The following is a 27,920-nucleotide window of genomic DNA, read 5'->3' as shown; positions in this document are numbered from 1 at the left end:
TGTATTTTATTATATTTATACCTACATATTAGTTGTTTCAACCAGTCTTTACTCTCAGGAAATGCATATGTTTTTCATGTAATTCTGAACAAATTTCAAATGTGGGATAAAAGTAAATAGATGATGAACCCCCATTAAAATGAATACCAGAGACCGGGTGTGGTGGCTCACGCCTGTAATCCTAGCACTCTGGGAGGCCGAGGCGGGTGGATTGTTTGAGCTCAACAGTTCGAGACCAGTCTGAGCAAGAGCGAGACCCTGTCTCTACTAAAAAAAGAATAGAAAGAAATTAGCTGGACAACTAAAAAAAACATATATATGTACAAAATTAGCTGGGCATGGTGGCATATGCCTGTAGTCCCAGCTACTCAGGAGGCTGAGGCAGGAGGATCGCTTGAGCCCAGGAGTTTGAGGTTGCTGTGAGCTAGGATGACGCCACGGCACTCTAGCGCGGGCAACAGAGTGAGACTCTGTCTCAAAAAAAAAAAAAAAAAAATACCAGAAACATGTCTGGCCCCTTATGGCAAGCACCAGATATTTTGCTAAGCACTTTACATTATTATTATATTTAATCTTAACCACCCTATGAAATAGGAATTATTAACCCCATTTTACAGAGAAGGAAACAGAGGCTTAGGATAGTTAAGGTAATTTGTCTAAGATCACAGAGAAAATAGGTGGCAGCATTAAGATTCTAATCCTAATCCCAAAGGCAATCACAGCAACCACAAAAATAAATAAATGGGACCTGATCAAATTAAAAATCTTCTGCACAGCCAAGGAATCTATCATGAGAGCAAAGAGACAACCTACAGAATGGGAGAAAATATTCACATGCTTACACATCCGATAAACGGCTGATAACTGGAATCTATATAGAACTCAGGAAAAACAGCAAAAAAAAAAAAAAAAAAGAAACAACCCTATCAAAAAGTGGGCAAAGGACATGAACAGAAACTTTTCAAAAGAAGACAGACTAATGGCCAAGAAACATATGAAAAAATGCTCAGCATCTCTAATCATCAGGGAAATGCAAATCAAAACCACAGTGAGATATCACTTAACTCCAGTGAGAATGGCCTTTATCAAAAAAGTCCCAAAAGAATAAATGTTGGTATGGATATTGAGAGATGGGAACACTCATACACTGCTGGTGGGACTCCAAACTAGTACAACATTTGTGGAAAGTAATGTGGAGATACCTCAAAGAACTATGAGTAGAGCTACTATTTGATCTAGCAATCCCATTACTGGGCATCTACCCAAAGGAAAAAAAGACATTCTATAAAAAAGACATCTGCATTAGAATGTTCACAGCAGCACAATTCACCATTGCAAAGATGTGAAAACAACACAAGGGCCCATCAATACATGAGTGGATCAATAAAATGTGGTATATGTATACCATGTAGTTCTACTCAGCCACAAAAAACAATGGTGATCTAGCAACTTTTGTATTACCCTGGATAGAACTGGAGCCCATTCTACTACGTGAAGTATCACAGAATGGAAAAACAAGCACCACATGTACTTACCATCAAATGGTATGAACTGATCAATACTTACGTGCACATATAGTAACATTCGTCAGGTGTCAGACAGGTGGGAGGGGGGAGGAGGGGATGGGTATATTCATACCTAATGGGTGCGGTGCACACCATATGCAGGATGGACACACTTGAAGGTCTGACTTGGGTGGGGAAAGGCAATATATTTATGTAACCTTAACATTTGTACCCCCATAATATGCTGGAAAAAAAAAGATTCTAACCCTGTCCTTAAAACCCCTAACCACTGTTACTAACTACCATATTTTACAGAATCCATGACACATCATTATTGTATGCACCTCTAAGAATAAGAAAAACGCTGATGATAATTGTGTGACCCATCCATTATAAGACTCAGTGAGATACCAACATGTGAAGAAAAGCGGTGGGGGAGGGGTGTCTCAGACTCAATAACAGACAATATCATTCTATACTGCTTTTCAGTACAGTGCTTTTCTGAATGAGGAAATATCATACATGATCTGAACGAAGGATCAAGTATCACTTTGGGGAGCTTTTGTAAACAGCTCCCTTAGGCTATACTAAAATATTACTTTTCTAATGCTTAAGCACACTCAGAATATATTTTCAGATTAAATCACTTTATATGCTCCCAGTTGCTACCCCATTGAAATGCTGATAACTACACATTGCCATTAACTTGAAATTATAGCTATTCAGAGGTGTAGATAGGCATAAAAACTCAGCTTATCTAGTCTAAGGACTCAGAGGTGTGAATTAACAAAATATGAGCTAAGTCCAAAGGAGAGTTTTATTCTCTATCCCTGGTGGCATGTCAATCTCAAGGTGTAAAGAAATTGTTCTCTCATCCCCTTTTTATTCACATGCCAGGTTCCAAAGATTTGGCCAATTTTCACTACTGCCAACTACTTATTCTGATCTTTTATTTCCTTTGGCTGACTGTGAAATTCAGGAGTTTTTCTAACTTATTGCTGTTTTTCCAACAATTCTCCATATTCCTTTTCATTTTCAAGGTTTTTGTTGCTTTTTTTCCTTAAAAACATTAGTCATTATGGAAGAGACAGAATAAACCTTAGGGAAGTTAAAATAGTTCATTAAAGGTGAATTCTCCAGGACTCCCTTTCTCTTTCCTGAGTCATTTTGTATTTTTGGGAGTGGGTGGGATTTATCACTGCTGTACACAAACTGCAGATATCCTGATGACTCTGATAGCATGGAGCAACATGAATGAACTGGGAGGCCATTTATACCTCAGAGGGATTTAAATGAACAAATACGTATGAGGTACAATAAAAAAATTATGGAAAAAAATGGTCCCTGTATTCCCTTTGGCTACATTCTAATTGGCACAGGGGCAGGAAGAGTGGAGGGGTGGACACAGACGGACACACACACAGATATGATTAGTTAAGACTGTGTGGATCGGTGTAATACTGTATAAAGTATGATGATAGAATATGTAAGGGAGAAATTACATCTGACTTTGCAAGTCTGGAAGTGGAATGTGGGTTAAGCTTTGTATTCTATCTAAACAAGAAGGAAATAAAGAAACTAAGGCCAAGAGTAAATTGATTTGCCTTAGATTGCAGTCAGCTATTAGAAGTTAAACTAGATAATAGACTTCCCTAACGTTTAGTGTGGTTTTCACTGTTATACAACACCGAGAATATGAACTTAATAGGCAGAGTTTGAGAGAGAGGGGCTGTGCATTATGGCTGTCTACGGGGATATTTAAGTGGAATGGTGTGTGCCTGTGGTTGATAACCCAGCAGTTTTATTTGATGGCTTACTGTGCGTAAGTTAGTATGCTCTTTTCTTATGGGGGTCACAAAGAAGAATGCGTAAGTTGATTCCTGACCTCAAAAGGTTTTAGTCTGTACTTACTAGCAAGAGTTGTACAATTACCAGGAAATTTTTGAATCATATCTAAGGCAGAGTCCAGGCATGTGTATTCTAACTTCTCCTCCCCGCATAATTCTCACAGACACCTCCAGTTGGGATCACTAATAAGCTAAGCGAACACCATGTTCAAAGGCCTGCTGAATGAGAACATAGTGTGTGAAATATATTAAAACAAGTGATGCCAATTCTCCACCTCTACCTTTTCGCTCTCAGTAGAGGCAAATGTTGGGAAACTAAGCCTGGACAAACAAGTGCCTTGTTAAGGAATGTTGAGGAGGAGAGACCTCACCTTAAAAGCAACAGGGAGCCACTGAAGAGTTTTAATCATGGCAAATTTAAGGTTTAGAAAGATTACTCTGGATATACTGGAGAGATTGGATTAGAAAGGAAGAAAATGAGATGGGTACACCATTAAGGAAGGTGTGGTGAGATTCCAGGCAAGCAAAGACAGTGGCCTGAATTTAAGTTACTACCTGAAGAAATAGAATTAAGTGGACTGCCTTAGAGAGTTCTAAGGGTCAAGTAACTAATTGAATTCAGAGAATGAAAGGAAAGACGATTTAAAATGGCTAATTTCTGGCTTAGGTAATTGGGAAGCCGGCAAAGCCAACCATTTAAATTTTGAATATAGACAGCGATAATTCAAAGGGTAAACCAAGAGGCTGTTATTTCTAAGGTGAAAGATGTTTCTGGCCTGAATGAGGGACTAACAGTTAGTGGAGAGATCTGACAGATATTTAGGAAGTAAAAGCAATAAGATTCAGTAATTGCCTGGATGTGAGATATGTAAGGAAAGGAAGGAGTCAAAGATGACACCCAAGTTTAAGGCTTAAATTTTATGGATGGCCACTGTGGTACATTATTTAATGTACCATAAATTCCTATCCTGATAATGCATACTTCTTTGCAATGTGACCTGTCACTTTTCCCACATAGAGATAGATGGACTCTATTTCCCCATCCCTGAAATGTAGATTGGTCTTGTGACTTGCTTTGACAAATATGTGGTAGAGATGATATAGGTGATTTCCAAGGCACAGCCTTAGGAGGCATTGTAGGTTTTGTTCTTTTGGAGTGTTGCCCTGAGACTGCCAGGAAAAGAAGTTGATCTAGTCTATTAGAGGATGAGAGGTCACATGGAGGAGAATCAAGTCACCCCAGCTGACAGCACCAACTATGAAAGGCAGTTCCCTTGGAACTTACAGTTCAGCAGACCTACTAGCTCAACACAGTGCATAAATGAAACCAGAGGAAATCAGAGGAACTACTCTACTAACCCACAGAATTATGAGAAATCACTGTTGTTTTAAGTTTTGAGGTGGTTAAACAACCACAGACAACTGAAAGTCAGATAGGGAGATCAGAAGACAACTTGAAATGCTATTTATTCTTCCATAGTGGTGATGGTGAACTCCTATGACCTAATATGCACAAAAATTACTTAAAGAGTAAAAGTTTAGAGAGGAGTCTTCCAGTAATTTCTAAGGCACCAAATACCCGAATAACAGAGTATTGGAATGTTAATTAAAGAAGTAAAGAATCTACCTTTTGGGTAAGGTAGCAAAAGCAAACAGGCAGGACGTTTTCAAACCCCCTGAGGAAAGAAAAGCAGGTGTTTACAGAGGCCTGCCATATAGTCCCTAACTCCCTCAAATCTTGGACAAATCAATTAAACCAGTTCTCTAAGACAAAACTTTTCAGCAGGCTCAGTAGGGAATACCTGAAGAATTAAGAAATGTAAAAGCTCCCAACACAGTGCCTAAAATTCTATTATTCACATAGCAAAACATGGATTGCAAACTTCTTATGAGGAGCTGGCCAACGTCTAGCTGTTTCATGAATGAATAGAAAAATAAGTCAAAATTAGGCTTTTCTCATTCAAAGATTAAGAATTCATCTATTCTGTTAATGGAGAAAAAATAAAAAACACTGCCCAATTTTAAGCCAAATGACGGCCATCAATTAAAGAATCAATTTCAAAAATAAATTATGGGCCAGGCGTGGTGGCTCACGCCTGTAATCCTAGCACTCTGGGAGGGCGAGGCGGGCGGATTGTTTGAGCTCAGGAGTTCGAGATCAGCCTGAGCAAGAGCGAGACCCCGTCTCTACTAAAAATAGAAAGAAATTAATCGGACAACTAAAAAAATATATACAGAAAAAAATTAGCCGGGCATGGTGGCACATGCCTGTAGTCCCAGCTACTTGGGAGGCTGAGGCAGAAGGATTGCTTGAGCCCAGGAGTTTGAGGTTGCTGTGAGCTAGGCTGACGCCACGGCACTCTAGCCGGGGCAAAAGAGTGAGACTCTGTCTCAAAATAAATAAATAAATAAATAATGCTTCGGAATACAAAAGCTCCTTATACTGCAACAACATTGTTTAAAACCACAAATCACACTGAAGAGCACACAGCGGTAAGCGAATGCCAAGGAGAGGTAAGAGGCTAACAGTTAAAAAGGAAGAACGAGAGAGAGATGTCAACAGGAATTGTTCGCCTGGACCAAAGACTAGAAGACTTTCCTCTAAGATCTGGGAGCCTCGTCACAAGGAACAGTAGTTCCCTTGCATTTCCGCCCGTTTAAAAACCACTTTCACTCTTTGCCAATCTTTATTGCCCCGCCCTGTGTATGATTTACTGATTGTTTTTAGCTAGAGCTGTGTAAGAAAAAACAAGTATTCAAGACAATCTGAAGTCTGGAAAACACTGCTGTTAGAAACCCCAAGGCAGGGAAGAATAAGCATCAACCGAGGAATTAAAGCCACGTTGCACTCCAGCCGCAGCCGTTACTAACGAAGCCCAGTCCTCCCACCCTTTTCAAATGCGGCTTACAAACAGGACCGAATGTTCCGTTTTCCTCGGCTGCACTCCTCCTACTCGCCCTGGGGAAGCCGCGGAGGTGATCTACACTCACCGCTTGAAGTACAGTCGCCAACAGCAAACGCAGCCCAAACGCCGGAACGAGCCATAGGCCGGGCCCAGCCGCCATCGCCTCCATTTTCTGTAGGTCTCTGGCTGCCTAGAGGACCCCTTAGCTAGGGGCGTCCACTCCAGAGCCTGATCCAAAACAGGCCGCTAAAGGCTGCTGCCATCAAACCTTTTGTTTTGCAGAGACGGATATAAACTAAGGGCATATGAAAGCTTAAAGGTGATCAAATATAAAGACAGTCACTGAGTGCTTTCGATTACCCAAATCAGGCATTTTCTTAAACTCCCCACTTCTTTGGTGTTCAGTGCTCCTTTCTTTCATTCACGACATTCCGTCAAGCAGCCGAGAAGCCCCGCCTTCGCCCGTTTCTGCCCTGCCTTTTTCTCCACGTTTACCCAATCGAATACCGTCTTGGTAGAGCCCTTGGCAGAGGAAACCAACCGTAAATCGAACCGAGAACGAAGAGCAGGGGTTCTTCGGTCCAATAAGCACCACCGAACGGGGGGATGGGGTGGAGCCTCTGGTTGCCGAGCAGCGTACGTGGATGCGTGCGCGTGGTGGCGGAGGGGGATGGGCGGGGGCGGGGCTGAAGGCGGCGCAGCCGCAGCCGCAGCGCCGGTGGAGGAGCGCGCGGCCGCGAGCAAAGGAGGGAGGGAAGGAAGGAAGAGAGGGAGGCAAGCAGGCAGGCGGGCGCGGGGGTCGGGAACTGAGGCAGTAGAGGGAGGCGAAAGCCCGGCAGCCGCTTCGCGCTGTGTTTGCTGCGCGGGCTTTTGGAGGGGGCGGCTGTAGAGTCGGCTGAGGAGAAGAGGGCACCGGCGGCGTTGGTGCTAGCGCCTGGGGGCGGGGGACCGGAGAGGCGAGAAGGGGGGTCGCTGCGGTGGTTCTCTCGCTGTCGCGCTCCCTTTCCTTGCCTCTCTCCCGGCTCGGTGGGCTCCTCCCGGCGTCTCTCTCGCCTCCGGGGCCCCGCTCCCCGCCCCCCGCGGTATGTCTTGATCCCGAGCAGCGGGTTTCATGGGGCTCCTCAGGATTATGATGCCGCCCAAGTTGCAGCTGCTGGCAGTGGTGGCCTTCGCCGTGGCGATGCTCTTCTTGGAGAACCAGATCCAGAAACTGGAGGAGTCCCGATCGAAGCTAGGTGAGGAGCCGTACTGCTCCGGGCTGAGCGGTGTGGAAGGGGCCGGGCCAGGGACGCACTGCAGCCAGAGCAAGTGGGCGTTCGTCTAATCTGGGGTCTGGCTCAGGGGCTGGGGGCTGAAAGAGGTTGCAAAGAGAGCTGGGACGGAGGGGCATCGAGAGCACAAGCTCCACGAAGGGGGCTAATTAAGCTTGTGTGGCGTGCTAGGCTCGCGAGGTCATGGGGCAGAGCTTGGGCTTCCCTGAGCCAAAGGGTTGCCCCGAAGTAGGCATTCCACGGAGAAAGAGCGAGGGAAGACCGAACTCAGTGGGGAGCGGGTGCTGTTGGAGCAGATAGAAACGCTCAGCCTCGCGTGTTCTCTAAAAGTCGTACAGAAAGCCCCAGCAATGTCAGCGAGGGGTATTCTAATTTGAGACATGGGTACCTGGGTACGGATTCTTTTGGGGTTGGAGGCGTTCGCCAAGGGGTAGATGCGCAGAAATGGAAGGAGATGCTGGGAATGATAGGGAGTAAAAGAAATACACTGTAGTGAGTTGCACTCCTGTCCTGGAGGCAGCAAGGGACCTTACCACTGACAGTTGAGGTAGGCTGGCCAGGTAGGAGAGGAAAGCAAGTAAAAAGCTTCAACGGAGTACCGAAACGAGGCATCTGGGATTTAAATTCTTTTTTAGTGTCGCTAAACTGATTAATTTGGGCTTCAGAATAAGGATGTATATATGCGTTCTTTCGCGGCAGTGTTGATGTAGTGAATTTAGAAGAGGAGGGAACGCTGAAGGAATTATAGTGAGGTTTACATTTGTCAAAGGAAAAGTTAAATTATGCGGAAAGTTAACCATATGGTTAAGTACCTTAAAGAGTTAGTGCTTTAATGGGTGAAGGGGTCTGAAGTACAAATAGTTGGAGGGTGAAGTTGTGAAAGAACAGAAAAAAGCACAGATAATATGTACTTTACGATTATTAGAGAACTTTGACATTTGGAAGAGCTCAGGATGCAAAGGGAGTGTTAAAAGAATTGACAGTGATAAATTTTGATTTAAAAATGTACATGGCACTTAATCAGCTCAAGAGGCTGTAATGAATATGGAAAAATAATGTGAAGTGTATACCCTTTCACCTCAGCAACACTTCAAATGCCTTTTGAGAAGCAAACAAAAAAAACCTTTAGCAGTATAATTTGGAATAGCTAGATGCTGCAGTGAGTGATGATTAATTTTTAAGAAAAATGTACCAGAAAGTAATTGTAGTATTAAATATAGTAGCTGTTTTGGTGGACTTCGCAAAAGCCTTGACATTTTAAAGAGCACTGTATCAAAGAGCGTCAGATAAATCTGAAGTGTGACTAAAGTTGAAGAGGAGCTAAAGATACCTCATAAAGCCCTCAACTCTAGGGTAAAATTTGAAGAGCTCTTCAATTTATTTACCATGATTTTATTAATATGTGTCTTGTATGATGGAAAAAATGTTCACTTTCAATACTGAGGGTTAGCCAATATGGTTTTTCTTTTCATTTGGATCCAGTTAGCAATATTCAGGGTCACATTCCATCTGGCTCAATGATCCAGCTTTACAGAAAAAAGTGACTCCTCTTAGAGAAAGTTGAAAGTTATATTAAAATAAAATTTGTACTTTGTTGTATTGCTATTTGGAATTCTCTGGAGTTGATTTCTTACATGCATTACAATGGGTTGGAATAACCTAAATTTTTGATATTTCCCCCTTGTCTAACATTGTTTTCCATGATACTTGAAAATGATTTCCATAGACACAACCTGAATGATTTTAAAAAGAAAGTTATCTTTGGCCGGGTGCGGTGGCTCACGCCTGTAATCCTAGCACTCTGGGAGGCCGAGGCGGGCGGATTGTTTGAGCTCAGGAGTTCGAGACCAGCCTGAGCAAGAGCGAGACCCCATTTCTACCAAAAAAATAGAAAGAAATTAATTGGACAGCTAAAAATATATATATAAAAAAAAATTAGCCGGGCATGGTGGCGCATGTCTGTAGTCCCAGCTACTTGGGAGGCTGAGGCAGTAGGATTGCTTGAGCCCAGGAGTCTGAGGTTGCTGTGAGCTAGGCTGACGCCACGGCACTCACTCTAGCCCGGGCAACAAAGTGAGACTCTGTCTTAAAAAAAAAAAAAAAGAAAGTTATCTGAAGATGTAGGATGCCACAGGTAGAACATAACATGATTTCATGTGGTGTTTTTTTTTTATAAGAAAGAAAATTTCCATCAGAAATAATATACACTAAAATAAATAATTCCATGAGCAATAGTAGATATATGCATCAAAATAAATCTTGAAACTGATTCAAGAAAAGGAGCCTCAAATACAAAACACTTGAAGTACTTTGCAAAAACAAAATACTTTGCACAAACATGGCAAATAAAATATAACTTTATGATTTATATCAGCATTCATTTGATTTTTTTTTTTTTTTTAAGCCTTACAAAGGCCAGGTGTGGTGACTCATGTCTGTAATCTTAGCACTTTGGGAGGCTGAGGTGGGAGGATTGCTTGAGGTCAGGAGTTTGGGACCAGCCTGAGCAACACAGTGAGACTCCCAAAAAACAGAAAAATTAGCCAGGCGTGTGCCTGTAGTCCCAGCTACTTGGAAGCTGAGGCAGGCGGGTCACTTGAGTCCAAGAGTTTGAGGCTGCAATGAACTATGATGATACTACTATGCTCTAGCCTGGGTGACAGAGTAAGACCCTGTCTCAAAAAAAAAAAAGTTCTTATAAAAGGCATTAGTCTGACCCCTTAGAAAAGAAAGGCAGAAGAGGGCTTGCTTATTTATTTATTTCTTTATGAGGCAGCGTCTCACCATGTTGCCCAGGCTGACCTCAAGTTTCTGGCTTAAGCAATCCTTTCTCCTCAGTTTCTGTAGTAGCTGGGACTACAGACATGCACCACCATGCCTGACTAATTTTTATGTTTTTGGAGGTGGGGGTCTCCCTATGTTGCCAAAGCTGGTTTCAAACTCCTGGCCTCAGGCGATCCTCCTGCCTTACCCTCTGGAGTAGTTGGAACTATAGGCGCACACCACTGTGCCAGGCAGAAGAAGGCATATTTTGACAACCAGATTCTGTATTAACCACTTTTGATCTGTATTACTCTTTATTTAATCTTCCAAAAACACCATCGAGAACCCTTTTTTTTCAGATGCAGGAACAAGCTCAGAGGTTATAACTTGCCCAAGACCACACTACTAATGAGTGGTGTGCCAGGATTGGAACCCATGTCTGATTCCAAATCAAGTGCTCCTTTAATTAATCATATCGAGCTGCTTGAAACTTTATGTTGACATTACACTAAGATTTAGCTATTTGGGTAGAATATTTAAATTGTAATATCAATGTTTAATTGCATTTATTGGGAAGAATGAGTATCATTCTGAGAAAATGAAATTTCTTTTTTTTTTTGAGACAGAGTCTCACTCCGTTGCCCGGGCTAGAGTGCCATGGCGTCAGCCTAGGTCACAGCAACTCAAACTCCTGAGCTCAAGCGATCCTCCAGCCTCAGCCTCCCGGGTAGCTGGGACTACAGGCATACACCACTGTGCCTGGCTAATTTTTTCTATTGTTAGATGTTTGGCTAATTTCTTTCTGTTTATAGTAGAGACGGGGTCTCGCTCTTGCTCAGGCTGGTCTCAAACTCCTGAGCTCAAGCAATCCTCCTGCCTTGGTCTCTCAGAGTGCTGGGATTACAGGCGTTAGCCACTGCGCCCGGCCCCCAGAAAATTAAATTTCTGACACAGAGGAATTGAGTTGTAATGTTTGCCCCTTGTTTATATCCGTATAATGAACATAATTATATTACTCAATGAAATAGATGGCTTGTTTCCATTACAGGAAAAAAAATCTGGTTGTTTTCTGTAAGTGTAAAATCACAACATTAAAACACATTTTTATTTTGGCATAAAAAAACTATTAAACATTTTGCCCTTTAACATGGTTTTTATTATTATCCTTTCCATTGTAGAAGATTCCAAAAGGTTGTATTGTCTCATAGTGCCATTAGTGCACCTGGATTTGAAAGAGTACAGTATTTTGATGGTGAGACCTGTAATAGAGTTATAGATATATTCAAAACCAAGGTGTATTCATTGACTGCTTGGGAAATTCAGTGTATAAATAGGAGTTTAAAAAATATAAAACTCTAGTATCACATAATACAGTTTTCTTTTATCTTTCTTTTTTAACAAATACGGGATCATGATATGCATATTATTTTGCAGCTTTTTATTCATTGAATATCATAGACATCTGTCCAAGTCATTGCATATAAATTTGACTTATTCTAATTAATAGCTGTATGATATTCCAAAGTATTCATGTATCATGAGTTATTAAGCCATTGTGCTCATAACAGACATTAGTTTTGTTTCCCCACTCTCCTTATTTACTTATTTTTTTACCGTTTCTTTCTTTTCTTGGTATTGTAAACAATGTTACAAGAAACATCCTTACATGTCTATTTAACTCATTATGCGTTGATGTCATTTCTTTACTAGGGTAAATTATATATGGGATTGTTGGAACAAAGGATATACATATTTTATAATTTAACAGATTTTAAAATCTGTTACTTTTCAAAATTTTTCCATTTTCCAAAAGGTTACAGTAATTCATACTGCCAGCACACACTCACAAGCACTGGAAGCTATATAAGCTTTTCATTTTTGCCAGTTTGAGGCTGTGAAATGATGTTGAATGAATTTACATTTCCCCAATTTCTAGTTAGGGTGACTGTCTTTACATGTATTTATTACCCTTTTTCTTGCTAGTTCATTTTCATTTGTCTATTTTTCTATCGGGTGGTTTACTTATTTTTAGACTTTTTTTTTTTAAATGTTAGTGATCCTTTATCTGTCATGTCTTGCATCTGTTTCTCCAAGTCTGTCATTTGTCTCTTGACTTAGATGGTGTGTTTTGCTTATACAGAAGTTTTGAAATTTATACAGTCACATCTATCAATGTAGGCAAGTAGTTTTCATATGTTGCTTAAGAAGACTTCCCTGAGTCAAGATTGTGTACATTCTCTGTTTTGTTATAGTACTTTATTATTATATTTACTCTTTAAGCCATTTATATGTTTATAGAGATTTATCATAATTTTTCTTAGCGAATAGCCACTAATGGCAAATACTAGTAAATAGTCCATTTTCCCACTGTATGTTAACAGTCCTATTAATCATATGTTAAGTTTTCACACATTCTTAGATTGATTTTGGCTCTATTCTTTTCCACTAATAAGAGATTCTTTAAAACTCAGGAACCCATATGTAGGCTTCAAGGTATCAGTGGATTCCCTGAAATTATATGCATAACTTTCATCAAATTTACAAAATTGTATGTGATTCCTTTAATGATAAGAATCACAGATTTGTAGTAGATGTAGTAGATGTTTAATGGAGTGTGTGTTTTAGTTTTTAATAACATTACAACATGCACCTTTGAATCAAATTTAGGAGATAAGTACATTAGTTATGAGGGAGTTTGTCAGGGAGGTTTTTCAACTTCAAATGAAATTGAAAAAACTTCATTTTATTAAAATGTATACTTAATTTTCTAATGAGAACTGGAAAAGGACAGGGAATCAAAATGAAAACTATTTAGCTGTGACTCAGAACTGAACTCATCAGAATTTATGGCCTGCAAATAGTAGTTCTTTCTGAATCTCAAGAGCACATTTGTTGCTGATGTTAACTGATGGAATAGTTCTAACATAAATGTTAGAATTGTGAGCTTGATAATTTTATTTTCCATAGGGTCTAAGCATTGTAAATAATATTTGTTAACCATGTGCTTATAACACTACTATATAAGGTTATGAATGCATTAGGATATAATCTTTTACATGAGGAAAGTAATTCAGAATAGATTATGTAGTCATCTCCATTGGTGAGAATCATGTTACTTATTATGTTCTTAAAACTCTACTAAAGAACCAATTCCAGGGCCAAGGTTGAGAGACTGATCTTTGGAATTTGGTAGTTTTTACAAGTGCCTGAAACCATGCAACGATACCTGTGAAATGTTCCAGAGAATATATATTTCCCCACTTTTGAAATCATTTGGAAAACTTCACAGTAGCTTCTACTGTTTAGAGGACTTTGGGTTAACAGGAATGCAGTTATTCTAGAATTGCTAATTGGTGCTCCACTTAGGAGTCCTAAATGGGATATCTAGTGCCATGGAATGGTCACCTGAAACAGTTGATCTCAATTAAGATAATTTCAGGATGTCTGTCTACCACTTTATTAAGCCTTCCAATAGCTTTTTCACACTTAATGAAATGAAATAATAATGAATATTCAAACACAGCTCTCCAAAAAGACCATTTTTGAATAATGTACTTATAGATGAACTTAATAATCATGGTTCACTGTAGTCTAATTATTTATAATTATCTACCCACCTACCAGTACCTGCAGTTATGTATTTTGTCTTTCTGCCTGTTAACTATAGATTAACTGTCAGTACTTCCGTTGGATCACTTGTGCACCTGATCTTATCCTCTCACCTACCTAAAGATGTGGTTCCAGAAGCTTTACTTCATTCTCCTAAAATCATCATTTCCCCCTATTCTGCTGGGTTATTCTCACCAGCATATGAAAGTGATATTATTTCTCCCATCAAAAAGATGAAATAATACTTTCCTTTGATTTCCCCCTTTCCCAGCCAACCTCTGTGCCATATTTCTGTTCCCCTTTGCAGAAAAAATCCAAAAAATTGTTTATTCTCACTGTCTCTAATTGCTAAAGTCTCCAATCACATCCTTAAATGTCATAGACATATTTTGGTCATCTTCTTACTTGGGCTATCAGCAGAATTAGGCAAAATTGATCACTTCCTTTTTTTTTTTTTTTTTTTTTTGAGACAGAGTCTCACTCTTTTGCCTGGGCTAGAGTGCCATGATGTCATCCTAGCTCACAGCAACCTCAAACTCCTGGGCTCAAGCGATCCTCCTGCCTCAGCCTCCTGAGTAGCTGGGACTACAGGCATGCGCCACCATGCCCGGCTAATTTTTTCTATATATTTTTAGTTGTCCAATTAATTTCTTTCTATTTTTGGTAGAGACGGAGTCTCGCTCTTGCTCAGGCTGGTCTCGAACTCCTGAGCTCAAACAATCTGCCCGCCTGGGCCTCCCGGAGTGCTAGGATTACAGGCGTGAGCCACCAGGCCCGGCCACTTCCTTTTTCTTGATAGGCTTTCTTTACTTGGTTTCCAGGATACCGCACTCTTAGTTTTCTTCCTGCCTTATTGGTCACTTCTCTGTCCCCTGTGTTAGATCCCCCATTTCTCCCTCAACCTCTTAATCTAAGAATATTCCAAAGGCTCAGTTTTTGGAACTCTTCTGTATTCTCCTTTAGTTGGTGATTTGTATGCTGACAGCAGCTTTCAGGTATATATTTCTAGTGCAGACCTGTTTCCTAAACATTGGATTCATGTAATTCAGCTACCCACTTGACATTTTCTTTGGGTAATTAATAGGTTTTTCAAACTTCTTGTGTCTAAAACAGATCTTCTGATCTCTGTGTTCCCTGCCTTACCCCACCCAAACCCAACCCTTTTACTTCTGTCCTTTCTCATGGCAGAAAGGACAGTTGATGGCAGCTCCATCCTTCCAGTTTCTAAGGTTGACTTTTCTTTATCTCATACTCTACATCCAGTCTGTCAGGAAAATCTTATTAGTTTTACCCTTAGAATATTTCTAGAATATGACTACTACTCAACACTTCCACTGTTATCACCCTAATTCCAGATACCATTATCTCTTCCCTGGATTACTGCTGCATCTTAACTAGTCACTCTACTTCTGTACTTGCCTCCCTACAGACTAGTCTCATAACAGCTAGAGTGTTACAAGAGTGAACTACTGCATAAACTCTTTAGAAGCTTCCTGAATTAGAGTGATGCTAGCTGCTTTTAAAATAAAGCCTAAAATTTTGTTGGCTAATCGCAATAATTAGTTATATATTTTTATTATTTGTTTGTGTATTAGGTCATCTTTTTGGTAGGTATTTACATGGATAATTCAAGGTCTTAGGTACCTAGTGTCTGTGGTTCTACCATCCCCTCTGGCCTTGGAGTTCTCTGCTCTCGGCCTGGGGAAGAGACAAGAGGAGGGTCAGGAGGTGCCCCCTTCTAAACTTTGACCTCTTTTACCCTTGGTCTGTTAATGAGGACTAGTTACTGTCTATATGCAAGGGGTGAGGCTAGGAATGGGGGTTTTTAGCTGGCAGTCATAAGTTAGGTGCATGAGTTTAGGCTGTGATGTCGTCTTGATTAATTAGCCCCTTTTTTATTATGAGATAACCTTTTTTTTTTTTTTTTGAGACAGAGTCTCACTCTGTTGCCCGGGCTGGGGTGCCACGGCGTCAGCCTAGCTCACAGCAACCTCAAACTCCTCAGCTAAAGTGATCCTCCTGCCTCAGCCTCCTGGGTAACTGGGACTGCAGGCACATGCCACCGTGCCTGGCTAATTTTTTCTATTTTTAGTTGTTTGGCTAATTTCTTTCTATTTATAGTAGAGATGGGGTCTCGCTCTTGCTCAGGCTGGTCTTGAACTCCTGAACTCAAGCAATCCCCCCACCTCGGCCTCCCAGAGTGCCAGGATTACAGGCATGAGCCACCACGCCCGGCCGAGATAACTTTCTTTATCCTTTGTAATATTCTTTGCTCTGAAACCTACTGGTATGGTCAGAATGTGTCCTCCAAAATTCGTATGTTGGAAACTTAATTGTAACAGTGCTGGGAGATAGGGCCTTTTTGGGGGGAGGGGGTTAGGTCATGCGGGCTCTACCTGTATGAATGTATTAATACTGTTATAAAAAGGGCTTGTTGAAGTGGGTTCTTTCCTGCCATTTGAAGATACAGTGTTTGTCCCCCTTTGGCCCTTCTGCCTTCTACCATGTTAGTATGCAGCAAGAAGGCCCTCACCAGATGCTGGTGGCTTGATCTTTGACTCCCCAGCCTCAAGTACTGTGAGGAAATGCATATTTGTTCTTTATAAATTATCCAGTCTCAGGTATTTTGTTATACCAGCACAAAATGGACTATGACACCTATTTTGTGTGATATTAATATAGACACTTGTGTTTTTTTTTGGATGAGTGTCAGTATGGTATTTTTTCCCATCCTTTTAATACTGCTCTGCTTGTCTCTTTATAGTTAAGGTGCATTTCTTGTAAGCATTATATAGTTGAATCTGGCATCAGTTTTACAATTTCTCCTATAAATGGGATGTTTATAGCATTTACTTTAATGTAATTATTGATGTGGTTGGGTTTAAATCTCTGAGTTGCTATTTATTTTCTGTTTGTCCTATCCATTCTGTGTTTCCCTTTTTTCTTTTTCTGCCTTTTTTAGGATTAATGGGGTTATTTTTTTAAATTCCATTTTATCTTGTTTGATGACTTATTAGTAGTGCTCTTTGTTGTGGTTGTGTTTTTTAGTGATTGTTTTACGGTTTATAGTATACATTATATCACTTCACATATAGTTTAAGAACCTTAATATATTTTCAATCTCTTTTTCCTGGATTCTTGCCATTATTGTTATACATTTTTCTTCTATACATAAGTCCTATAATACATTGGTATTGTTTTTACTTTCAGTAATCAGTTATCTTTTAAAGAGATTTAAAAAAATTTTTGAAGTATTTCATATTTACTTACATATTTACTATTTCTAGTATTCTTCCTTTATTTGTGTTGATACAGATTTTCATCTGGTACCATTTTTCTTCATCCTGAAGAATTTCTTTTAACATTATTTACACTAAAAAAATATAGTAGTGATGAATTCTTTTCACTTTTGTATATGTGAAAAAGTCTTTATTTGCCTCAGGATTTGAAAGTTATCTTTGCTGGGTATAGAATTGTAAGTTGGCATTTTTTTTTATTTTCAGTACTTTAAAGATATTGCTTCACTGTCTGTTGGCTTGCACTGTTTCTGATGAAAAGGCTGCTATCCTTCATATCTTTGTTCCACTATATGTAATGTGTCTTCCCCCTCTCCCTCTCTGGCTGGTTTTTAAGACTTTCACTGGCTGTGTGATTATAATGGCCCTTGCCATTATGTTTCTTGTGCTTGGGGTTTATTGAGCTTCTTGGCCTATCGGTGTATAGTGTTGATTACATTTGTAATTTTTTTGACCATCATTTCTTCAGACAGTTTCTCTGTGCTCTTTCTCCTCTCTTTCAGGAATTCAAATTACGCATATGTTAGACCACATGAAATTGTCCCATAGTTCAGTGATGTTCTATTCATTTTTCCCAATCTTTTTTTCTTACGTATCGTTTTAGATAGTTTTTACTACTATGTCTTCAATTCACTAATCCTTTCTTCTGCAGCATGTCATCCACTTTTAATCTTATGCAGTGTATTTTTTTTTATCTCAGGCAATTTCCCTATCCTCCCCACCCTCATTTCTAGACATTCAGTCTGGATCTTTAAAAAGTTATCTTCCATTTCTGTCCTTAAAATGCTCTTGCTTGAACATGCTATTTTCTTGAACATATGGAACATTATTATAATAATTCTTTTTGATGTCTTTGTCCACTAATTCCATCATGTATGTCATTTCTGGGTTGCTTTCTATTGATTTGCTGTTCTCTATATTATGGGCCATATTTTCCTCCTTTATAGAAACAGTTTGATTCTTTTGAGACTTGCTTTTAAGTTTGTTCAGTGGGGCCAGAATAGCCTTTAGTCTAGGACTAATTTTGCTTCACTACTGAGTCAATACCTTTGTAGTTCCTTTCAAAGTACTCTACCCAGTGCCCTGTGTATTACAGGGTTTTTCCATTCTGGGTGATGGGAACACTGATTGAGTGTTCCACATTCCCCTTTTGAGTGGTTCTTTTTAGGTCTCTGTTAGTTTCTTCACAAAAATGCACTGACTGGGACTCTGCTGAAAATTCTGTTTGAAACTCTGTCCTCTTCAGTATACTGCCTGGCAAACTTTAGCTGTCTTGGCCTTCCTGAACTCCCTATTTTGGCTCCTTAATTAGACTGTCTTTCTCCTTCCCTGTGCTATAGCCTGGCAACTCTCTTTAGTCAGTCATAGTATTCATTTCCTTTTTCTCAGGGATCACCATACTGTGCTGATTTCTTGTCTAATGTCCAGTGTCTGAAAACTGTTGTTATATATTTTATCATTCTGTTTAGTTTCAGATGGGAGGGTAAATCCCTGTTACTCTATCTTCGCTAGAGGTGGAAGCTGGGTGGATTGGTGGATCTTTGATTGTGTGTCCCTAGATTGACTTAGGGGAAAGTAGTGAAGTTGGATCATTTGAATTATAATTGACAATTAAAACTAATATTGTAAATTCAGAGAAAGAATCATGTTTTATGCTTCTCTGTTTCTTCATAATCTCTAGCATGGTATGTTGAGCACGGGCCCTTAGGAAGTTGTTAATAGAAAGTTAGAGGCAAGACTTATCCATGATAGTCCCACTTCCCTCCTTCCTGGTGAAAGTTTCAACTGGACTTCACGGAATTCTTTTGAGTATTACCAATTTTGTTCTGACTTCAAGAAACCAGGCCTTATTGTAACCTTTTAGATACAGCTTAGTCCAAGATGGAGGCTCTTTCAGACTGGACAATGAAGTATCTGGCTTCAGAAGAGGTTTTTGCTTTTCCTGTTAGTGTGGCTCTTGAGCTAATTGATCACATTCTTGCTGGATGTGAATGGATGAGTAGCCCTCTTCAGAGGCTTCTTTCCTATATTCCTTCTGTTACACCCCTATTCCAAGCCAAGTAGTGGAGAAGAGAATCACAAGGATGGCGGTGCTAATGGTAGTTAAAATCAGTATGTTGCATGTACAGAAAATGCATCTAGTTTACCTTAAGGTGAATATTACCATTGTGGTTCTCAGATCTTCAACTTTGCGTGATATAATTCTTGCTAAAGGTAGTTAGGTTGTATTGAATCTGTGGGGAAAATAAAGTGTCATGGACAACGCTTTTTAATTGAAACTGTTGGATTCTTCTGTTGGAAGGAGGTTTGAAAATTGCAAATTGGTTTGGTACTCATGTAGCAACTTAAAACTGGATTTAGAGGGAAAGTCATGGTCACTTTCCTAAATTCCAGTACAAGTTAGGCATTGTCTATTAGTTTCACCTTATATTTTTCCATTATTTATTTTTAAGTTTGTGACATAGCTAGAAATAAGTGATTTGTGCTCAGAAATGACTTTAGAGACTCATCAGGTGTTGGTTGGGAAAGGGGAACCCAGTTGGAAAACTCCTTTAAGTTTTTCCTAGTGTGGTTATGGATTTGAGGTTAAGTGGCTATGTAGGTGCAAATTAGCTCTTGGCATATTTATTTCTATTGATAATTATATACTGTTTTGAGTTGGACTTAATGAAAGTAATTTAGAGATGTTATTGGTTCACTGATAACACACTCTTGGTAGATACTCCCTTTATGCTTTGAAGCAAAATAGTATAGGAAATGGGTTGATCAATCTAGTTTGTTTTTTTATGTATTTATTTATTTGCTAAATAAGTCAGTAGATTTTGGTATCTGAGTATACATGGCTTGTCTTTAGACAATGAGTTCTGTCTTAAGTGCTGTGTTACTATTCTTTCAAAATAATGCCTTGTTACAGTGTATCTTTTATTTTCATTAATAGTAACTTAAAAAATGAAGTCTTTAGAAGAAACTAGCTGTGTTACATAAACATTATAACTAAAATCATACTGCAAACATGAATTTTTATTTGGTATTCAGTAAATAGAGTTGCAGATTCTACCCTGTTTTCATTCTAAGAGCTTGGTGATTAATTAGAGCTGTCTGTGGTTCTTTCAATTTCTAAAATATAATGTGAAAGGCCAGTATCTTAAGTATTTAATGATAAGAAATATACTATTTTGAATATATGCAGGAATATTGGAGCTTTGAGTAAAATTGAGTTATTGGCTTAAAATAAAATCAATAAAATTCTTCTTCAACCTTGCCTTTAATTTACTTATGTAAGCTTTGTCCATGCCAAACTGAAACTAGTTCAGCAGTAAGTTTTCACACTAAGATTCTTGATCTGTATTTAGATTTAATATGTATTTAAGGTTCTTGATTCTTATTCTGTATCTGGATGTTAAGAAACTGCATCCAATTGCCAGCATTTTTTATTTCAACACAGTTTTATTACTTTTTAACAAAACACACTCAATTCTTTTATAAAAGTGTTAGATGTTCCCCAATATGTTATACTCCTTTAGCAAAAAACCAGGTTAGGTCAGTTGTTTCCTCTATAAAATAGCTGACTAGAATGATTGCCTTGACATGATCTTAAGGTTTATTTCAAATAGACAGCTTCTTCATTTTGTTAAATAGGATAGAATAAAAACCATTCATTGTCCTCTAGTATATAAATTTCTTATCTTTCCTTTGTGCTTTTAAGATTAAAACAAAAAAGCAAACAAACTTTTATGGTGATAGTTGAGTGTCTTGAAATAGATTTGTCAGCCAGCACAATTAGGGATATGTGTGCCTTTTGCTCCTGAACCTGGGGCTTGTTAGTGATAGTCTCTATTTGACTTGGGATAAGCCCATCCAGGCTATATCTGAAAGATGAGATGCCATTGTGTGCTCTTTTCCATTGTCCTAAGTTGGAACTTTGTGATTAATTAACCCTGTGACTAATTATAAAACAATCTAGTCTTCCTCATGACCATTCTGACTTCCCTTTTGTCTTTTTTTGCTTGTTTTGAATCTCTTCCATCTTTGCCATTAGACCCATGTTTCTTAAATGGTTTTTTGCTTTTCCTCCCTGTGGTAAGCCATCATGACCTCTGAACCTCCACCTGTTCTAGAAAATAATAACTAACAGTTGTTGAATACTTACTGTATACTAGGCATATTCTAAGTGTTTTATGTGTATGATTTCATTCAACATAAATGATGCTTATTCTGCCTTGGAGAGTTGCTGTAAGGGTAAATAATCTTCAAATGAGATAATGAATGTGAAAATGTTTGTGAACTATACAAACACTATAGTTGAAGTTGTCATTAATAGTGTGTAACGATTTTCTCTTTGCTGTTTTTGCCTTCATGGTTTAATACAGTCTAAAGTTTGCATTTTGTGGTGCTATAGCACTATAGTTTTTCCCATGCCCCACCTCATAGGATGACACTAGTCTGATAAGAGTTCAAATAAATCAAATGATAATGTTACATGAGTTTTAGATGTGACATTCAGATTAGCTTTTTATTCTTTCCTCTCTTAGGAAGGAATAATCACTGGCAATTCATACTGTTATTTGCCACCTAAAGATAGAAATCTGTTTGCTTTCATAAAAATTCTAGAGAAGCTCTAGCTTTTTAATCTTACAGATTCTTTTCAGTCTTTCTACTAATTCTTGCCAAATTGGTAGTTTAAAGATAGAATTTTATAAAATGAAATTAAATTTAAATTGTGGTGGGAATTTCTGTATGTGTGTGTGTATATATATGTATGCATAAAATAATGCGTTGGCATCTAAATATTTTTTAAAGCATTAAATGATAGCCAGATTAATGAAGGAAGAAAGAACCCAAGCCTATTTCTCCATTTTAGAAAAAGTTTTATGTGATGGTTCCTTTAATATAGGAACTTTTTCAGTTTTGCCATGGTGATTCATTGTCATATCTCAAATAGAGGGAAAAAAACACAAATGTATGTATCCTTTAATTTAGTAAGTTCAGCTTTTTTTTACTTTTTCACTCAAATACAGACTAGTATGGGTTGTACTTTCATATTTATTGCTGAGTTTATGAGAATGACTTTAGAAAAAAACCCAAAATTCTTGAATCTAACACAGCTTCAAAGACTATTAACTCAGGTGAACAATTATTTGCCATTCTACAATGAGAAATTTTGATAGACTAAACTGATAGAGAGTATGAGAGATAAACTATATTGTGATAACCTCTTTCATCATATATTATTGCTATTTCTTTTTTCGGGCGTTGTAGCATTATTCTTAAGTACAGGTCAGTCTTACTGAAGATTTGACATTTAGTTACTATATACAATTTCATGAGTAGAGCATTGATTTGATTTGTATATTGTAATAATGGTTTATGTTTTGGGTATCTTTAAAGATTTTCCTAATTAGCAGTGAAAACATTTTGAAAGAGATGCTGGATTTATCAGGAACTCTATTTACTTGCATTTTAGCTATACCTTTAAAACTTTAAAAAATTTATTTCTTAGTGACTTTAACAATCTAGAATTGAGAATGACAGAATGGGAAAACAACATGAACCTTTTGTATTTCAACTAACCTTCTCATGAAGTATAATACCCCATAGGTGTAAACTGTGTCTTAATTTTCAATTAGTTTTCAAAAACTTAGGCATATGTTAGTCTGGTTTTCACATAATTAATGTAATATACCCACTTATTTTATAGTCAAAGCAACAGCAGCCAAAATCTTGCCTGGGAATAAAAATATTTTGAAATAAAGTGATGCACAAAAGTCATAAACTTTCATTTTAGGCTAGGGTCATGATTAAATATTAAAATTACTAATATAACTAATAGTGATACCTGTCAATCTTTTCTTTTCTCTATTAGAACAGCATTAGTAATAGGAAGCAAGCAGAACAGTCACTAAAAGCACATGCACTGTCAGACATAAGAAGTTGGAGCTTTTTTCAAGGGTAGAAGACAGAAGGCCGAAAAAGCACAACAATCTAGGTTAGGTTACTGTGGTGAATCTGTCTTCCTCAAAAGCTTCTGAGTACATTTCTGATGTAGGTAACATAATTATGTTGTGGTCATAAAATGATGGTACAAAAATAATAATAAATACTATTTTTCAAAGTAGTCACTTTGAGAAAGTTATATATGAGAAAATAAGTTGCTGGGCCGAGTGTGGTGGTTCACATCTGTAATCCTAGCATTTTGGGAGGCTGAGGCAGGAGGATTGCTTGAGGCCAAGAGTTCGAGACCAACCTGAGCAACACAGTGAGACCCCGTCTCTACAAAAAATAGAAAAATTAGCTGGGCATGTGGTGCATGCCTGTAGTCCCAGCTACTTGGGAGGTTGAGGCAGGAGGCACATTTGAACCCAGGTATTTGAAATTACAGTGAACTATGATGATGCCACTGCACTTTAGCCTGAGCAATAGAGCGAGACCTTGTATATAAAAAACAAAGTGGCTAAAAATATTTTGAAATTCTTTATGGAATTGGTTTCAGAAGATTGAGTGCTGTGGCTCACCTTTAATTCTAGCACTCTGTGAGGTGGAGGCAGGAGGTTTGCTTGAGGCCAGGAGTTTGAAAACTATATAAGATCATTTTTATTAATAGCTATAGTTAAGAAATAAAATTTAAAAATTTTAAATTGTAAAAATAATTAAAGAATGTTTGGAAAAAAGGAAAAAGTAACCTTTATTTCACACATTATAAAACCATTATTCTTCACAAAGTTCTTTCACATGGATTCCTTAGCTAGAACTTATTTCTATATGCATAGGTGTAGATTTTTCAGTATTTACCCTGCTTTAGTTCTCTGAGCTTCATGGATCTGTAGTGTGGTATCTCTCAATTTTGGAAAATTCTCCACCATTGTTACCTTCACATATTTCTTATATTCCTTTCTCTTCTCCTGATATTCTCATTATGCATAGTTACACCTTTTGTAATTGTCCAGCAGTTCTCGAATATTCTCTATTTTTTTGATTCCTTTTTCCTTTTAGGTTTGGCAAGTTTCTATTGACATATCTTCAAGTTCACTGTTTTCTTTGCTGTGTCTAGTCTACTGTTGAAGCCATTAGCAGTCTTTATTTCTGTTACAGTGTTACTGATTTTTGTTATTTCCTGTTGAGTTTTACAGTTTCCATGTCTCTGCTTATGTTATCTATGTTTTTGAGTGGTGTTTACTTTTTTCCATTGGAGCCCTTAGCACATTAATCATACTTACTAATAATTCTTGCTTTGATAATTCCAAAATCTTAGTTACACCTGAAATCTGGTTTTGATGCCTGCTACTTTTCAGACTGTGTTTCTTGCCTTTTAGCATGGCTTGTAATTTTGTTGTTGTTGCTAGCTGGGTGTGGAATTTGGGGTAAAAGGAACTGAAGTAAATAGGCCTTAAGGATGTGAAGTTTCTATGCCATCTAGCTAGGAGGAGTTAGACTGTGTTTACGCTGCTGTAGCTTTGGTGTCAGAGGTTAAAATTTCCTCCAGTGTATTTGTTTTTGTCTCCCTTGTCTTTGGGTTTGTCTAATAACTCCTTCTTAAGTAAGGTCTGAGGTTTATACTTCTTTAAGCTATCATCCTCTGTTGTTATACAGGAGCCCTTTTGATACAGTTGTAATGTGTAGGGGCAGGGGAAGAGTTCTGTAATCCTTTGATTATGTCTCAGTCTCTTAGTGAGCCTGTGCTTTTGGGCTGTGACCTTCTTGAGTACTTTCTAGCTCTTCCTTCCTCTACCCCCAAAATTTAGGTGTGATAGGGAGGCCACAGGGGGCTGGAGTTTGGTATTTCCCTTCCCACAAGTTGATTAGGCTGTGGTAAATTACAGTAGTCCCCGTTATTCGTGGAGTATAAGGTCTAAGACCCCCAGTGAATACCTAAAACTGCAGATAGTACTGAACTCTGTATACGCTATGTTTTTTCCTACACAGTAACAGGTGGGTTGCATATGCAGCATCGATATGCTGGACAAAGGGATGATTCACATCCCGGTGGGGTGGTGCAAGATTTCATCAGCTACTCAGAATGGGGTGCAATTTAAAACTTTTGAATTATTTATTTGTGGAATTTTTCATTTAATATTTTTGGACCAGGGTTGACCACCGGTAACTGCAACTGTGGAATGTGAAACTGCAGATAAGGGGTTGCTATTGCAGTTTCGTTGGAGGGAAGGCCTTTGTTATTGAGAACAGAGATCTCTGAGCAATTTCAAAATAGTTACTTTTTTTCTCTTCCTACTGGGAACACGAGGGGATTTTTCTTGGATCTTTGCAATGTGAACCTGGTGGGGCACCTGGAGGTAAAACTCAGGAACTTTTGTCTTCCCCCCTGCCCAGGCAACTGCTCATACCTGGAGTTTTTAACTCAAGCTACTTCGCATTGAGCCTCCAGCAATTTTCATTACAATTTAAGTGTTCCTACAGGTCCTGGCTCCATCTGGGGGCTTCTGCTGCTTGGCTTTGTAATTCCTGTAAATTGTGATTTTTCTGTATTCATATCTCTCTCCAGTTTTAGGGGCAGCAGTTTGTCCAAAACCTCAATTCTCTGTTGCATCTAAGGAGAGTTATTGATTTTCAGTTTGTTTAGCTTTCTTGTTGTAAGGGTGGGAGCATTGACTTCTAAGCTCTGTACATGTCAGACCAGAAACCCTTAATGGTATTTTATAAATCGTCAAATAATTTTTTCTGTTACTTTTAATTTTTGACTGTTTCCTTCTTTGGTCTATTTGGAATTTAACTATGTAGCGATACAGGGAATGAAGTATACGTCTGTTTCTATTACACTGCTCTGTCTGACAGTTCTTGTGTTAGGATTATATTAATACTACCATAATTCTTATAGCTTTATATTCTTTAGTACCTGGTGGAGCTAATCTTTCCTGCATGATTCTTTGCTTTGCTTGCCTATTTATTATTCTGTGTGAACCTCGGAAATATTTTGTCAAATTATAAAAAAAGATATTAGGATTATAAATAGAACTGCTCAAAATTAATGTGATTAGAATGATAGTGTTATGTTCAGACTTCCCTGGCTGGAAACATATTTCTCTTTGTTATTACATTTTGGAGGTTTCATAATTTTCTTTGTCTGTTATACAAGTTTCTTGTGAGATATATTTTCTGCATTTTTAAAACCTTTTTACTTTGAAATAACTTTAGAGTCACATAGAAATTGCACAAATATTACAGAGTTCCTGTGTTTCTCTTCATCCAGCTTCCTCTGCCATAAAACCATGGTACAATTATCAAAAACACAAAATTGATCTTGGTATACTATTAACTAAAGACCTTGTTTGGATTTCACCAGTTTTTACATGTACACTTTTTTCAGTATGTATATTTTTACTATTATTATTGGAATGGCCTTCTACATTTGTCCTTTGTCTCTTTTCTCTCCTTCCCCACCTCCTGGAGAGTAAGAATGCTATTAATTTTCAGCAAGCTGCTTTGCTAATAGATTTTAAATTCTAAAAGATTTTAGTTGCTTTCATTTAAATTTTTAGGCATGTAATCTTCTCATTTGTTAACAACGTTATTTTTGGTTTTTTTCCTATAGCATGTCATATTGCATTGGCTAGATTTCTAAATTATACTTATTTATGCCTGATTTTTATGTAATAGTCTTTGGGCTTCCCATTAAGAAAAATTAGTTACTATGTATATTATTACTTGATTTCTCTAATATCTGGTATTAAAGTTAATCATTGATATGTAATGAGTACTTCTACCATGTTTCAGGAGTTCTGATCACTTCAAATGAATCGTCTTATTTAATCCTTACAATCTACTAAAATAGGTATCAGTATTATCTCTGTTTTCAGATGGGTAAATTGGGTTAGGTTAAATAATTTACTTGCTCAAGGCCACACAGCTAGGAAGTAGGTCAGGTTCAAGTTTTAAATTTTTTATTCATTTCGCATTTACCTGTTGTTTTATATTTTATTCTGTAGCAATAGAAAAGATCAGAAAAGCTATTCAGATGAATTTTATTGTAGAGCATACATTTATTCAAGTAGCATTCTGGAATTAAATAAATTAATTTCATAAATAAAATTCAGGTTAAACACTGTTTACAAACTGATATTCTAGTGTTTAAATAGACTTAGCAAAGATGTATGTTTGTATTTTAAAGCATTGAAATAATCCTGCCCTTCCCTCCCTCCTTTCTTCCTTCCTTCCTTTCAGAGGTGTTTATTGGGAAATATAGCTACTGAGAATCTGAATATGTCAAAATTTATTTATTATTTAGGTGGATAGGGAATTAACTGTGGGAATACAAAGAAAGTAATATTTTATATATGGTTAGCTTTTTGAGGAACATCAAATGTTAACTTTTCTATAGTGTAAGTTCAGAATGCATTCATTCTTATTTCTAGTAACTTTAAGATGATGTCAAAGTTTTAGTGTGGCTTATAGTAAATGAATCATACAGTAATAGAATCTTTTATTTGAAAGAGGCCTTGAAGGACATTTTACTCAGTTTCCTTCCCATTATGGGAATGCTTCCCTCTCTTAAATTTTTTTAGTATGCTATTTGGGGGAAACAGTTTAATATTTTATTTCTAGCTGTAGTCTTTAACACTTTTCTTCAAATTTTGTGGTACTCTTATATTATTCTTGGTCAGATTGCCTTTTCTTATATCTTGTGTATATATCCCTTTTAAATCTGAGAATCACAATTTTTTTATAGATATATATTTGACACACACACACACACACACACACACACACACAC

The 27,920-nt window shown here is 37.9% G+C and overlaps 2 protein-coding genes across 4 annotated transcripts in view; one reads left to right on the top strand and one right to left on the bottom strand.

Moving 5' to 3' along the window:
* LOC105823852 (15 kDa selenoprotein) overlaps window positions 1-6,686 on the bottom strand; it is a 47,497-nt gene extending 40,811 nt beyond the window's left edge. Inside the window, exon 1 of one of the 2 annotated variants that reach the window (XM_012661111.1) lies at window positions 6,344-6,686. In XM_012661111.1, coding sequence (XP_012516565.1) covers window positions 6,344-6,427 — 84 coding nt within the window. In that variant the 5' untranslated portion in view covers window positions 6,428-6,686. The remainder of the gene's footprint in view (window positions 1-6,343) is intronic. The other variant, XM_012661113.1, reaches the window with a different exon arrangement.
* A 292-nt stretch (window positions 6,687-6,978) lies between these two features.
* HS2ST1 (heparan sulfate 2-O-sulfotransferase 1) overlaps window positions 6,979-27,920 on the top strand; it is a 212,623-nt gene continuing 191,681 nt past the window's right edge. For both annotated transcript variants that reach the window (XM_012661175.1, XM_012661174.1), the window contains exon 1: window positions 6,979-7,493. In XM_012661175.1, the coding sequence (XP_012516629.1) occupies window positions 7,370-7,493 (124 nt within the window). In that variant the 5' untranslated portion in view covers window positions 6,979-7,369. The remainder of the gene's footprint in view (window positions 7,494-27,920) is intronic.

This window comes from Propithecus coquereli, unplaced genomic scaffold, assembly GCF_000956105.1.
Source record: "Propithecus coquereli isolate 6110/MARCELLA unplaced genomic scaffold, Pcoq_1.0 Scaffold7, whole genome shotgun sequence".
In the NCBI taxonomy this organism is placed as follows: domain Eukaryota; kingdom Metazoa; phylum Chordata; class Mammalia; order Primates; family Indriidae; genus Propithecus; species Propithecus coquereli.
This window is presented reverse-complemented; position numbering and strand designations above follow the sequence as displayed.